We start from the raw sequence: 12686 nt of genomic DNA on the forward strand, positions 1-12686 counted from the left end.
TTAACGTATTAATAATAAAATTCATGAATTATATTAAAGGGATAGTTCACCCAAAAATTAAAATTCTGTCATCATTTACTCACCCTCAAGTTGTTCCAAACCTGTATGAGTTTCTTTGTTCTGCTGAACACAAAGGAAGATATTTGGAAGAATGTTTGTAATCAAACAGATATCAGTCCCCATTGACTTCCATAGTAGGAAAAAAATATACTATGGTAGTCAATGGGGACCGAGATCTGTTTGGTTACAAACATTCTTCCAAATATCTTCCTTTGTGTTCAGCAGAACAAAGAAACTCATACAGGTTTGGAACAACTTGAGGGTGAGTAAACAATGATAGAATTTTCATTTTTGGGTGAACTATCCCTTTAATATATTTTAATTAATTTTAAGTCACCATGCAGCCCCCTTGGAAGATCACACAGGTTGAAAACCTAACCCTAACTCAGTTGGAGATACCTATACAAGTCTTGGTTCTAGCACATCATTTCCTTTAACCCTCTGGGGTCTGAGGTGTTTTCTGGGCCCTGGAGGTGTTCTGACATGCTCTGACATTTGTGCTTATTTCTGTTACTTATGACATTTTCATGGCTAAAGTCTGATTACACTGTATTCAGCACAAACTCTGCTCCAATAATATATCAGCAGCATGTATGTAAAAGTTTGTAGTTTTGAGATAATGACATTTATGCGTATTTTGTGAAAAAAAAAAAAAATTGTCCTGCATATGTATGGCTTTTCACAGAGAAAAGACAAAGACCCTCCCTAATGGCCCTATTAGGAGCTATCAGGCCCTGTCATTCTGAGCAACCTTGCACAAAGAATGAAGAGATTTAAAAATAACGGCTTTTTGACACTTTGGATTTATTTACAACACAACATAATCCAAAGATACACAACAAATGACAAAAAAAGCACATTATTTAACACACTGAACTAAAGACAGAGACTTAACCAGTCACACACCTTTGTGCCATTCCTGAAACATACATACCTTTCATTTCCATGGTGTTTGATTTTCACTTTACCATGTTCATGTACAGAGAGACTCATGTGAATGTTGAAGTCAGCAGGACTCATCAGGGGCATCTGGTCCCTGTAAAAAAATAACAAATAAACACCTGTGAACATGCTGATATCAAGAGAAACTATAGGGCTGCACGATTTTGGGAATACAGTTTAGATTTTTCAGGTTAAAATAGCTTTTTAAAATGTACAAAATACACAGCACGACTGACTCAAACTCAGCGCGTGCAGAGAACATTTACTGAAGTGATCGAGCCGCTTCAAACTATGAAACATTATTGTCACCATCTACGTTTGAGCAGATATCCACAAAGTATTTGACAGTAAACATGGGTCTGAACATTATAATAATCACCATATTAGAGTAAACACTCATACTAGCCAACTTTTATCATGCTGTTTTATTTAGCCTCTAGTTCATATTTCAACATGTTTCTCTCTATAGATAGCCTACATATACATGTACGACATAGGCTTCATGTTTTTACTCCAATCTCATTTCATGACGTACATTTTAGTCTGGCACCAGTTTAACTAGTAGCTACAATGTAAAGTTTATACAACAATAACATGCTTACTATTAGGAGTGGAAATATCTTACCTTAAAAATCTTCTCATCTTATGTCTTCTCATCTTCTCATCTTATTAATCTTCTAATTCTTCTGAGGTAAATCCAAGGTAAATAGCACAGCACAAACACAGTCTCGACGAAAAGCAGAGAAGTGCGTTACTGTAGTCTCTGATTCTTTGTTTTGAGGTAATAAGGGCGTTCCCTTTCGTTGTCACTCCGAGTTACGTCGGATGACGACGAATGGGGTTTCGCTTAGAAAGCCTATCATCTTCGAGTATATAAAACGAGCCAATGGCAATGAAATGCCATGGGTCTGCGGAATTTGCATAGCGTATCTCCGCCCCACGCCGGGGGTATATAAGGAAGTGCGCTGGCAACATGCAGATATGTTTTCGCTTCGGAGCCAAGAGTTTTCTTCACTCCTACAAGCCATTCTGTATCATCTTCACTCTACGAGACGAGCGGCTCTTCAGTGTGTTTGTGTGACGGCGTGTTCCAGCGAGATCGCATTGCCTGCTGCTGATCTGTGCAGTGATCTGCCGACAGTGAGTGTGTTTCTCCCTGGGCGCTTCAGCACGCTGCTGAGCTTTTCCTCTCTCTAAAAGAGCTGCACGCGGCACGTCTTTTTCAAGACGGTTCGCCCGTGTATTACTGGATGTGGGCGCGTGACTCATCTGTTTAACGGTCGCGAGCGCTGTTTTGCATGTTGGGCTTAATCACGCTCAACAGCGCTCGTGGATGAGTCATGTTTTTATTGCGGGAACATGACCATCGCGATGTTTATAGATCGAGACTCAATGATCTCAGTGTGGGTAGAGTCCCCTCTGCCACACCCCAATCTATCTCTTCCTACGGGATATTTTGGCTGGTGGCCAGGGTGATCTGAGGGTTACAGTGTGGTACAATACAAAAAAAAAACACGCCCCCCTCCACATCGCAAACCGTGGGGCTTCCGTGTGTGCCTGGTTCCTCTCGGGGACCCAGTGTTTCATTCGGGGCTCCAGCAGATGGTGTCATGTCACTCACAGCATCACAAGGCGGGCTTGATTCTCTGGAAATGAGGATTCGACTGCGTTGCCTCCCTCAGGAGTGTCAGCGTTAGTCGAGTCAGATCCAGAGCTGATGGCCATACTTTCCCGGGCAGCTGAAAGCATCGGTTGGACTGGCGCCGCCCTCCCCCCGAGCGCTGTAGGCTTCCCGGATGTGCATCAGGACGCTTCCGGCCCGCGGGAGTCCACGTGACTTTTCGCGGCCTGCGGGCGTCCTCCGCCTTCGCTGCCTTGATCGTGAGGCGATCTTGGTCTGTATGTTCTCTGTCACTATTGTGACACAGGCATGCAGTCCTGTGTGTCGCCCTCACCTTCGAGGCAGTGCTGACTCGGGAGTTCTGTCGGAACCGGCCGCAGTGGAACGCTAGTCCTTCCCTGGCCAACAGTGACAGCTGCGCCCAACAGTCTTCGATCACTCCAGAAGCAGACTGAGGCTTCTGCACTGACGGTCATCCGTCCGTGTGGTCTCCTTAGTCTGCTTCCCGCCGACGCCGCCTCCATGCGGCTCCTCCCTCAAGCCTTCACCGGCCCGAGCATGAGGAGGTCGCTGGAGGCTGGCACCGCCTGTTTCTGCCCCTTAGCCGGCTAACACCTGGCTAAGCAGCACTCCTGAGACGGGCAGCTTGGAGTTAGGGATCAGTTCTTTCAGGAGCTGGTAGCAGGACCACTCCTTCCCCCGGTGGAGGGCTGGGGGAGAATCTCGTTCAAAAAGAACTGATGCTCTTTCTCTGAGCCCCAAGAGGCTGTGGATGACAGCACGCGCCGCCCACGGGCCACGCTCCTCTCATCCCCCTCTGTCGCCAGACCCCTGCCAGAGCACGCCCCCGTGGGACGCTGGTCCTCCCCTGGCCTCCTCTGGCAGGATGCGGCTAATGACCGTGCCCCCGCACAGGGCCGCTATGCCACCCTCGCCTGGGCCGGTCATTCCGCCTCGCTGCACCACCGATGGTATGTCTGTGGTTCAGTTGACCCTGCTGGTGCACGTTCTGGAGGCCTGGCTAGAGCTTCCCAGACTGTCCCGCTGGGTCGCGGGAACCATCAGGCTCGGCTACGCGATTCAGTTCGCGCGGTCTCCTCCCCGCTTCAGGGGAGTCCGCTTCACTGTGGTTGGTGGCAATGCCCCTGTCATGAGAGCAGAGGTCGCCACCCTACTGGCGAAGGGTGCGATCGAGACTGTCCCTCCAGCCGAAATGAGGTCCGGCTTCTACAGCCCCTACTTCATTGTACCGAAGAAATCCGGTGGGTTACGACCGATCCTGGACCTGCGCGTCTTGAACCGCTCTCTTCACTGACTCCGACCTGCCGTCAGACCTTCACCCCGTGGTCGAACCTCAAGCCCTTAGAACGAGCTTCCAGGCATGTTGTTGTCTCCACAGATGCCTCCACCACGGGCTGGGGTGCCATGTGCAATGGACATGCTGCTGCAGGTTCCTGGACAGGTCCTCAGCGCCTTTGGCATGTCAATTGCCTCGAGTTGCTGGCAGTACGCCTTGCCCTGCACCGCTTCCGAGCGTTGCTCAAGGGTCAACACGTACTAGTCCGATCAGACAATACCGCCACAGTAGCGTACATCAACCATCAAGGTGGTCTACGCTCCCGCCGTATGTCGCAACCCGCCACCTCCTCATATGGAGTCAGAAGCATCTGAGGTCGCTTCGAGCCATTTATATCCCGGGACACCTGAACCAGACGGCCAAAGAGCTGTCTCGAGTTCGGCCTCTCGCTGGAGAATGGCGACTCCATCCCCAGTCGGTCCAGCTGATTTGGGATCAGTTCGGGGACGCACAGGTAGATCTGTTTGCCTCCCACGACTCGTCCCACTGCGATCTGGTTTATTCCCTGTCCGAGGGCAAGCTCGGCACGGATGCACTGGCGCACAGCTGGCCGCGGGGCCTACGCAAGTATGCGTTTCCCCCAGTGAGCCTCCTTGCGCAGACTTTGCGCAAGATCAGGGAGGACGAGGAGCAGGTAATATTGGTTGCCCCGTATTGGCACAACCGCACCTGGTTCCCAGAACTAGTTCTCCTCGCGACAGCACCTCCCTGGCCAATTCCTCTGAGGAAGGACCTGCTTTCTCAGGGACGGGGCACCCTTTGGCACCCTCGTCCCGATCTTTGGAACCTCCACGTGTGGCTCCTGGACGGGAGGAGGTAGGTTTGAGTACCCTACCACCAGCGATGGTGGCTACCATCACTTCCGCTAGAGCATCGTCCACGAGACATGCCTATGCGTTGAAGTGGAACCTCTTCGTCAACTGGTGTTCTTCTAAACAGCAAGAACCCACGAAATGCCCGATCAGTGTCGTGCTTTCCTTCCTGCAAGAAGGGTTGGAGCGAAGGCTGTCTCCCTCCACCCTGAAAGTGTATGTTGCCGCCATTGCCGCACATCATGATGCAGTTGAAGGTAAGTCTCTGGGGAAGCACGACCTGATCATCAGGTTCCTGAGAGGAGCGAGGAGACTAAATCCTCCTCGCTCTCCTCTCGTTCCCTCTTGGGACCTCTCATTGGTTCTAACTGCCCTGCAGAGTGCTCCCTTTGAGCCTCTGCAATCAGTGGAGCTTAAGTTCCTGTCTATGAAGACAGCGCTCCTGGTTGCATTGGCCTCCATCAAGAGGGTAGGGGACCTGCAGGCATTCTCGGTTGACGAAGCGTGCCTGGAATTCGGGCCGGCTAACTCTCACGTGATCCTGAGACCCCGGCCTGGATATGTGCCCAAGGATCCCACCACACCCTTTCGAGACCAGGTGGTGAACCTGCAAGCGCTGCCCTTGGAGGAGGCAGACCCAGCCTTGGCACTGCTCTGTCCAGTACACGCCCTCCGTGCTTACGTAGACAGAACGCAGTGTTTCAGGACCTCAGACCAGCTCTTTGTCTGTCATGGTGGGAAGCTGAAGGGAAAGGCTCTCTCAAAGCAAAGGTTGTCTCACTGGATAGTGGACGCCATTGCTTTGGCTTACCAGCAGCAAGGTCGACCGTGCCCCCTTGGTGTGACGGCCCACTCCACCCGGAGTGTGGCATCCTCTTGGGCTCTAGCGCATGGCGCCTCGCTAACAGACATCTGCAGAGCTGCAGGCTGGGCGACACCTAATACATTTGCGAGATTCGACAATCTCCGAGTGGAGCCAGTTTCTTCTCATGTACTCGCTTCAACTAGCCGGTGCTAGATTCTGCTCAGGTGTCTTCGCTTGCTCGCCATTCCTCTCCATGGATGAGATACGTGTGATATTTCCTCAGGTGAGCCTCATAAGCCCTGAGTCTCCTCCAGCACTGTTGACGTCAACGCCAGAGTTATGCCTCCGGCAGCTTTCGCGCTTGGCTAGGTGCCTCCATGTGCATGGTTCCCCCTCCGGGCGACCCCCACATGTGTATTTCCACTGTAAGCCTCTTTGAGCATGTGTCTTTCCCTTGGCAAGCCACCTTGCCACCCCTGGGGTTGAAATATTCCACCTGCAGCTGGACACCCCAGTGATTCTCCATATGCAGTTCCTTCGGGTCATATGTGTATTCTTAAGTCCCCCCCTTCGGGCTGGGCATAATTGCATATTTCCACTGAGATATGCTTCCCAGTGTACCTTGGTATTCCTGTGTTAAGTAGGAGTCCTTCGTCCGTGCCAGTCTCACGACAGGGAGCTCAGACTTACACAGGGCACTGGAAGACAGTCGAGAGGTGGCGTGATTACACTGGGAACCCCATTCGTCGTCATCCGACGTAACTCGGAGTGACAACGAAAGGGAACGTCTCGGTTACGTATGTAACCCTCGTTCCCTGAGTAGGGAACGGAGACGTTACGTCTCCCTGCCACTTCCGCTGTACCGCTGGAAACGCCTGAGTTCAGTCTTGGCTCCTCAGCGAAGACATATCTGCATGTTGCCAGCGCACATCCTTATATACCCCCGGCGTGGGGCGGAGATACGCTATGCAAATTCCGCAGACCCATGGCATTTCATTGCCATTGGCTCGTTTTATATACTCGAAGATGATAGGCTTTCTAAGCGAAACCCCATTCGTCGTCATCCGACGTAACGTCTCCGTTCCCTACTCAGGGAACGAGGGTTACATACGTAACCGAGACGTTTACAGGCCCGCGTGGACTATTTGCATGTCAATCGCTCGTGTGGGCGTGGTCACATTAGAGTTAATTAGCTCGGACTGGAGAAACTGTACATTTCGTTTATTTCACACGGATTACTTAAACAGAGAACATTTGTTTTTGATATGATTTACATTATTTAAAAATGGAGACTCGTGTTTAAAAATGGAGAAATGTTTCATGCCTCAGTGACTAGCATTTGCTGAGCCGACCCCAGGCCGTTAAGCATCTGAAAGCTCTTAAGTTTCCCCTTATTCATAAATGTCCAATAGGCAGTTAAGCCTTTAGTCATCTATCTTTTAAACCTGTTATCTGTTTTTGTTGTAGAGTAGCACCTCTGATAACCTTTGTTCATTTACAGTTCTGTAGGCGGACAGTTATAGACAGTGATTCCGGTAAGAGAATCAGGCACAGGAGAAGTATATCTTTGTCAAACTTCTCTTTAATAGCACTTGTCAGGCAGTAGGTGACATCCATTTACAATCTCAGGATGGTAAGGAAAGTTATGTGATGTTATCAAGTTGTGTTGTGGTATTTGTTGCATGAATGCACAACATTGAACGATATCAGGGAGAGCACGGCTGGAACTGGCTATTGCATCAGAAGTAGCAACTATGAAATCAGTCTGTCATAAACCGCTGCCTGTTTTCCTTTCTAGGATGGACTTTCTGACTATTTTGTTGGGAGCAAACCATCACACCAGCGCAGCATACCATGGAATTGTTCAAATTGCATAATTTCGCTACTTTCTTCCAAACGTTTAAGGATATTATATAATAAATATTATTAACTATAGATAATCCTTGGTTAAATGTAACCAAGGATTATCTATAGTTAATAATATTTATCAGTCCAACATCTCCTAATGCTGCCTGAACTGGGACATATTGAGATATGACACTTTCCTTCCATTTAGATTGATATATATGATTACATAAACACATGTTTAATCGGGGCAGCATAAAATAATTTTGCAAATGAGGTACCTTCAATAGCTGATGCATTTTAAATCTTAAATTGTGGGTTTCCTCCCTTTTCAGATAAATAATTGAAAATAATTTATCCCATTATAAGAACTGCTGCATTGGTATATTCACTGGCAGAGACTGAAATTAATATAATTGTAACGGTCACCAGCTAGAGTGCCCTTGAGAGCCACCAGAGGGCACTCCACACCAGACTCTCATGTTCACTCACAGACTACATCTCCCATCATTCTCTGCCTGGACTCATCAGCACTCATTATCACATTCTCCTGTATCTCATCTTCTTGTTTAGTTCACCCCATATAAGCCTGGTTCACCCCTTCACTCACTGCGAAGTTTTGTATGTTGTTGCACTGCACTTCTGAGCGTTTTTCCCTGGTTTTGTTGTCTCTTAGTTTTTGGATTTCTTGCCTGTTCCGTGGATTACTCTCTTGCCTCTGACCCCTGCCTGTTTTGGAGTTTTTCATATGATCCCTGATATTAGTTACTAGTATTGTTATTTTTATTTTATGTTTTTTTTTAAAATGTTTTTTTACTTTAAAACTATTCTTAACAGCATAGAAGCCCGTAAAGAGACGACTCGAAGCCCGTGAAGAGACGACTCGAAGCCCGTGCAGAGACGACTCGAAGCCCGTAAAGAGACGACTCGACGCCAGTGAAGAGACGACTCGAAGCCCGTGCAGAGACGACTCGACGCCAGTGAAGAGACGACTCGAAGCCCGTGCAGAGACGACTCGACGCCCGTGAAGAGACGACTCGACGCCCGTGAAGAGACGACTCGAAGCCCGTGAAGAGACGACTCGAAGCCCGTGCAGAGACGACTCGAAGCCCGTAAAGAGACGACTCGACGCCAGTGAAGAGACGACTCGAAGCCCGTGCAGAGACGACTCGACGCCAGTGAAGAGACGACTCGACGCCCGTGAAGAGACGACTCGAAGCCCGTAAAGAGACGACTCGACGCCAGTGAAGAGACGACTCGAAGCCCGTGCAGAGACGACTCGACGCCAGTGAAGAGACGACTCGAAGCCCGTGCAGAGACGACTCGACGCCCGTGAAGAGACGACTCGACGCCCGTGAAGAGACGACTCGAAGCCCGTGAAGAGACGACTCGAAGCCCGTGCAGAGACGACTCGAAGCCCGTAAAGAGACGACTCGACGCCAGTGAAGAGACGACTCGAAGCCCGTGCAGAGACGACTCGACGCCCGTGAAGAGACGACTCGACGCCCGTGAAGAGACGACTCGAAGCCCGTGAAGAGACGACTCGAAGCCCGTGAAGAGACGACTCGACGCCCGTGAAGAGACGACTCGACGCCAGTGAAGAGACGACTCGACGCCAGTGAAGAGACGACTCGACGCCAGTGAAGAGACGACTCGACGCCAGTGAAGAGACGACTCGAAGCCCGTAAAGAGACGACTCGAAGCCCGTAAAGAGACGACTCGAAGCCCGTAAAGAGACGACTCGAAGCCCGTAAAGAGACGCCTCGACGCCCGTGAAGAGACGACTCGACGCCTGTGAAGAGACGACTCGACGCCTGTGAAGAGACGACTCGACGCTGGCGATATGTTTATGCCCTAAATCAATACATGATTAACTAACTGTATTTCTCTATGTACATTTCTGAAATGCACTTTCTGTAAAGCTGCTTTGAAACAATATGTATTGTGAAAAGCGCTATACAAATAAATTTGAATTGAATTGAATTGAATAAACATTTGACAAAACGGAATCAAGAATTCCTGAGAGCAGTGTAATAGGCTTAATTCTTTATAAGCTCATTATATGCTACTTTAGAATATTTTTTGATCATATAACCAATAACTATATTGAATACAACAACATTAGAAATACAATTTAAATGTTTAGTAATATTTTGATTTGGGACAAATTTCAGTGGTTTCTGTCTGAAGAATAGGAAAAAAGGCTACAATGTGGCCATCATTTTTTTTTCTCCAGAAGTTGCATTTAGGTATATTTACAGACTGTTTGCATTGCATTTACACTGCAATTAGCATTGCATAAATAATGCTTAAAAATAGTGGGTTTTAAATGTGTATTAATGGGTTTAAAAATGAATATTGAAATATTAAATGATTTTTCAAGAAAACAAAAGTGAAATAAAATAAAATTATACTTTACATTTGAAACTAAAACCATCAGTAGATGGCGGCATGTCTTAATGGGTGAGTCATTCAGTCATTCAATTCAACCAATTGATTTAAATGGCTGATTAATTCAGGAATGAAGCAAGAATCTATGAATGAGTCACTGAAGCATCATTTTACTCGACCCCCTCCCCCCTCCTGAAATAGGTAGCTTATTAATAAAAGGGCAATTTATTAATGTATGGTTCACCCAGCAGGGACGTCGTTAGGCCTATTTTAGGGGGGCTGAAGCTACCCCAAAATGTTCCTAAGCCCCCCTAAATGATAATAAGAACAACAATAACAATTCGATTTATCAATAACAATATCCTCATTCATATTTAGACGCAACAAATTATATATATCCAGCTACAAAAAATAGCCGAAAAGTCTGCCAACTCTCACGCATTCACCGTGAGACACATGCAATTGACACTTTTCACACGCTCTCACGCCACACATCCATTTTCTCACGCACAGAAAAATCGCTAAGCAAAGAGGACACGGAGACCAACAGACTAGACAGAGCAGGTTACTTTATGACATAAAAGAATCTCAACTCTCAGATTCTGTCAATTTTATTACGAAATTCAAACAATAAATACCGTTTTGGCGTTTGTAAATGTGATGTGACAGATCCCTAGCGCACGTGAACCGATCATCTCTACTAGCTAATAGTAAAAAAACACGAACACTGTTGAAAGATACAGTAGCCTAGTAGGCTACAACTTACCGAAATGTATATTCCTCATACATAATATCGATCAATCAGTGTTTTTTATCAGCATGAAGAGGTCAATAACATAGCTGGAGAACAATTATGTTACATTTACCTCAGGAAAGCCATTTAATGAACATAATATAGGCTATAGCACGTAGCCTAGTTGGCAAGAAAAAGAGAGCTATAGAGAGTATTTAGCTAAATATGTGTACTATATTACATATTTATTATACTTTTACTTATATCATTAAATAAAGTTGTTATTATAATAAAAACCGCATTATATTTAATTTGAGTTATTTTTAACCTTAAATAATACTACCAACTGATAGGGCTCTGTGTATGTTTACAGCATTAGGTGAGTTGTTTTTTTCTTGAGAAAAATTAACGCCTATCTTGAGTACCTAATATTTATCCAAATGAGTCAATATTAAATCAAATCACAATAATTGAATTGAATTGAAATAATAAAAAGCATAGCTTACCAGAAATTGTACCATGCACCATAACATTTACATATAATTTTACACTTATGCTATACTAAAGCCTGAAATGGGCACTTTGTGACAGCAACCCTATCATTTTTGATCAAAGATGTGGCTTAACTTCAGAATTTGAACTAAAATCAGTATTCTTATGATTGCTCTGAACATTTCTTACTAAGTTCAACAAACATTAAATTACTTATTCATAAACTTAAAAAAATAATTAATAAAAATGTAGGTGTGACGGGGTTGAAACTAGGGTAACAGGGTTGAAGATGGTAACGGGGTTGAAGAGACAAATGCAGTTAAACATATACATAGTTGTTTTTTTTACTCAAATTCACTGTAAGATTTTCTATAAACGCAAGTTACAAATACCCTGGAGGCTAAGCCCCCCCTGTCTTCCAAACCTAGTGACTTCCCTGTCACCCAGTATATATGTACTGTACTGTCAATACAGTAAATACAAAAAACCTGAATGCTTACTATTACTGTATTCTCACAAATATGCGTTATTCAATGTAAATGAATCCACTCACCCGGTGTCTTGATCTTCTCCTGTAACTCTTTGATTTCATTTTCTCTTGCACTCAGTCTCTCTTCTAGTTCATGTCTGATTCTTCTCTCTGGAGCGCTCATATACATCTGAAGTGAATAGGGTTCAGTCTTCATTCTCTCTACACAATCTAGCAGGTCTGAGATCTGTCCGGAGTTTCTATGGTCCTTTAACCCCATCACACTGTACCCATTCCCATAGAGACTCACGATGCTCTGAGATTCTGTGGATGTTACAAAATCTGACACACTTTGGTCACCAGTGAGTACAGTAGTGAAAAGCACCATGAAGTGCTCATTAGAGTTAAATATTCTCTTAATCTTCTCCATTTCTGCTTTGTCTTCATTAGTCAGTGGACCGACAGGAGTAACAAGGACAAAAGCATGAACTCCAGGATCACAGAGAGACACACAGTTGAGAGTCTCCCGCATCACTTCCTCCTCTGAGAGCCGAGTGAGAGCTGGAAGCTGTATTACAGTAATCTGCCGTCCATGAATCTTATCCTCTTTCTTCACACACACTTTGCTCTTCTCCTTCTGATTTAAAAGTTTATTCTTTTGTTTATTTACTGTCCCTCTAAATATTTTAGACACCGAGGTCTTGAGTGGTGTATTATATCCACACAGCACAATGTTCAGCTTTGCTTTTCCAGAAGTAGTCACTGAAACAAAATTTAGAGACCATAGAATCAGTTAAGCTTTGGTACCAAATTTATGCTTCATTAAAGGGGTCATGAATTGAGAAATCAAGTTTTCCTGGATCTTTTGACATATAAGAGGTCATTGTACTATAAAAATATCCTGTAAGTTTCAAGAACTCAAAACTTACTTGTTATTCCAAACACAGCTTTTAATGAAACCAAGCTCAGAAAACAATTAATTTCTGTTTTTGTCACATTATGATGTTATACTGTGATGAAAGTCTGCATCTTTAGAATCAAGGCAAGGCAAGTTTATTTATATAGCACATTTCATACACCATGGCAATTAATTAAAATAATTACAAAATAAAAGCAAGGAAAATTAAAACAGTTATAAAAGGAATTAAAAGAGTAAAAA

General features: G+C 45.6%; 2 protein-coding genes across 3 annotated transcripts in view; both read right to left on the minus strand.

The window, feature by feature from the left end:
• The window catches only part of LOC311295724 (GTPase IMAP family member 8-like), a 527136-nt gene that overhangs the window by 59250 nt on the left and 455200 nt on the right, over positions 1 to 12686 (minus strand). The gene's annotated exons all lie outside the window — the stretch shown is intronic.
• The window catches only part of LOC311294745 (GTPase IMAP family member 8-like), a gene marked incomplete at its 3' end in the record, with an annotated part of 164648 nt that continues 155185 nt past the window's right edge, over positions 3224 to 12686 (minus strand). The window contains exons 4-5 of the mRNA XM_084415775.1: positions 11612 to 12289; positions 3224 to 3333 (exon numbers count right to left, since the gene is read on the minus strand). Of these exons, the coding sequence (XP_084271901.1) occupies positions 3224 to 3333; positions 11612 to 12289 (788 nt within the window). The remainder of the gene's footprint in view (positions 3334 to 11611; positions 12290 to 12686) is intronic.

The sequence above is a fragment of the Rutilus rutilus genome, assembly GCF_951802725.1.
Source record: "Rutilus rutilus genome assembly, chromosome: 8".
NCBI classification, from domain to species: Eukaryota; Metazoa; Chordata; class Actinopteri; order Cypriniformes; family Leuciscidae; genus Rutilus; species Rutilus rutilus.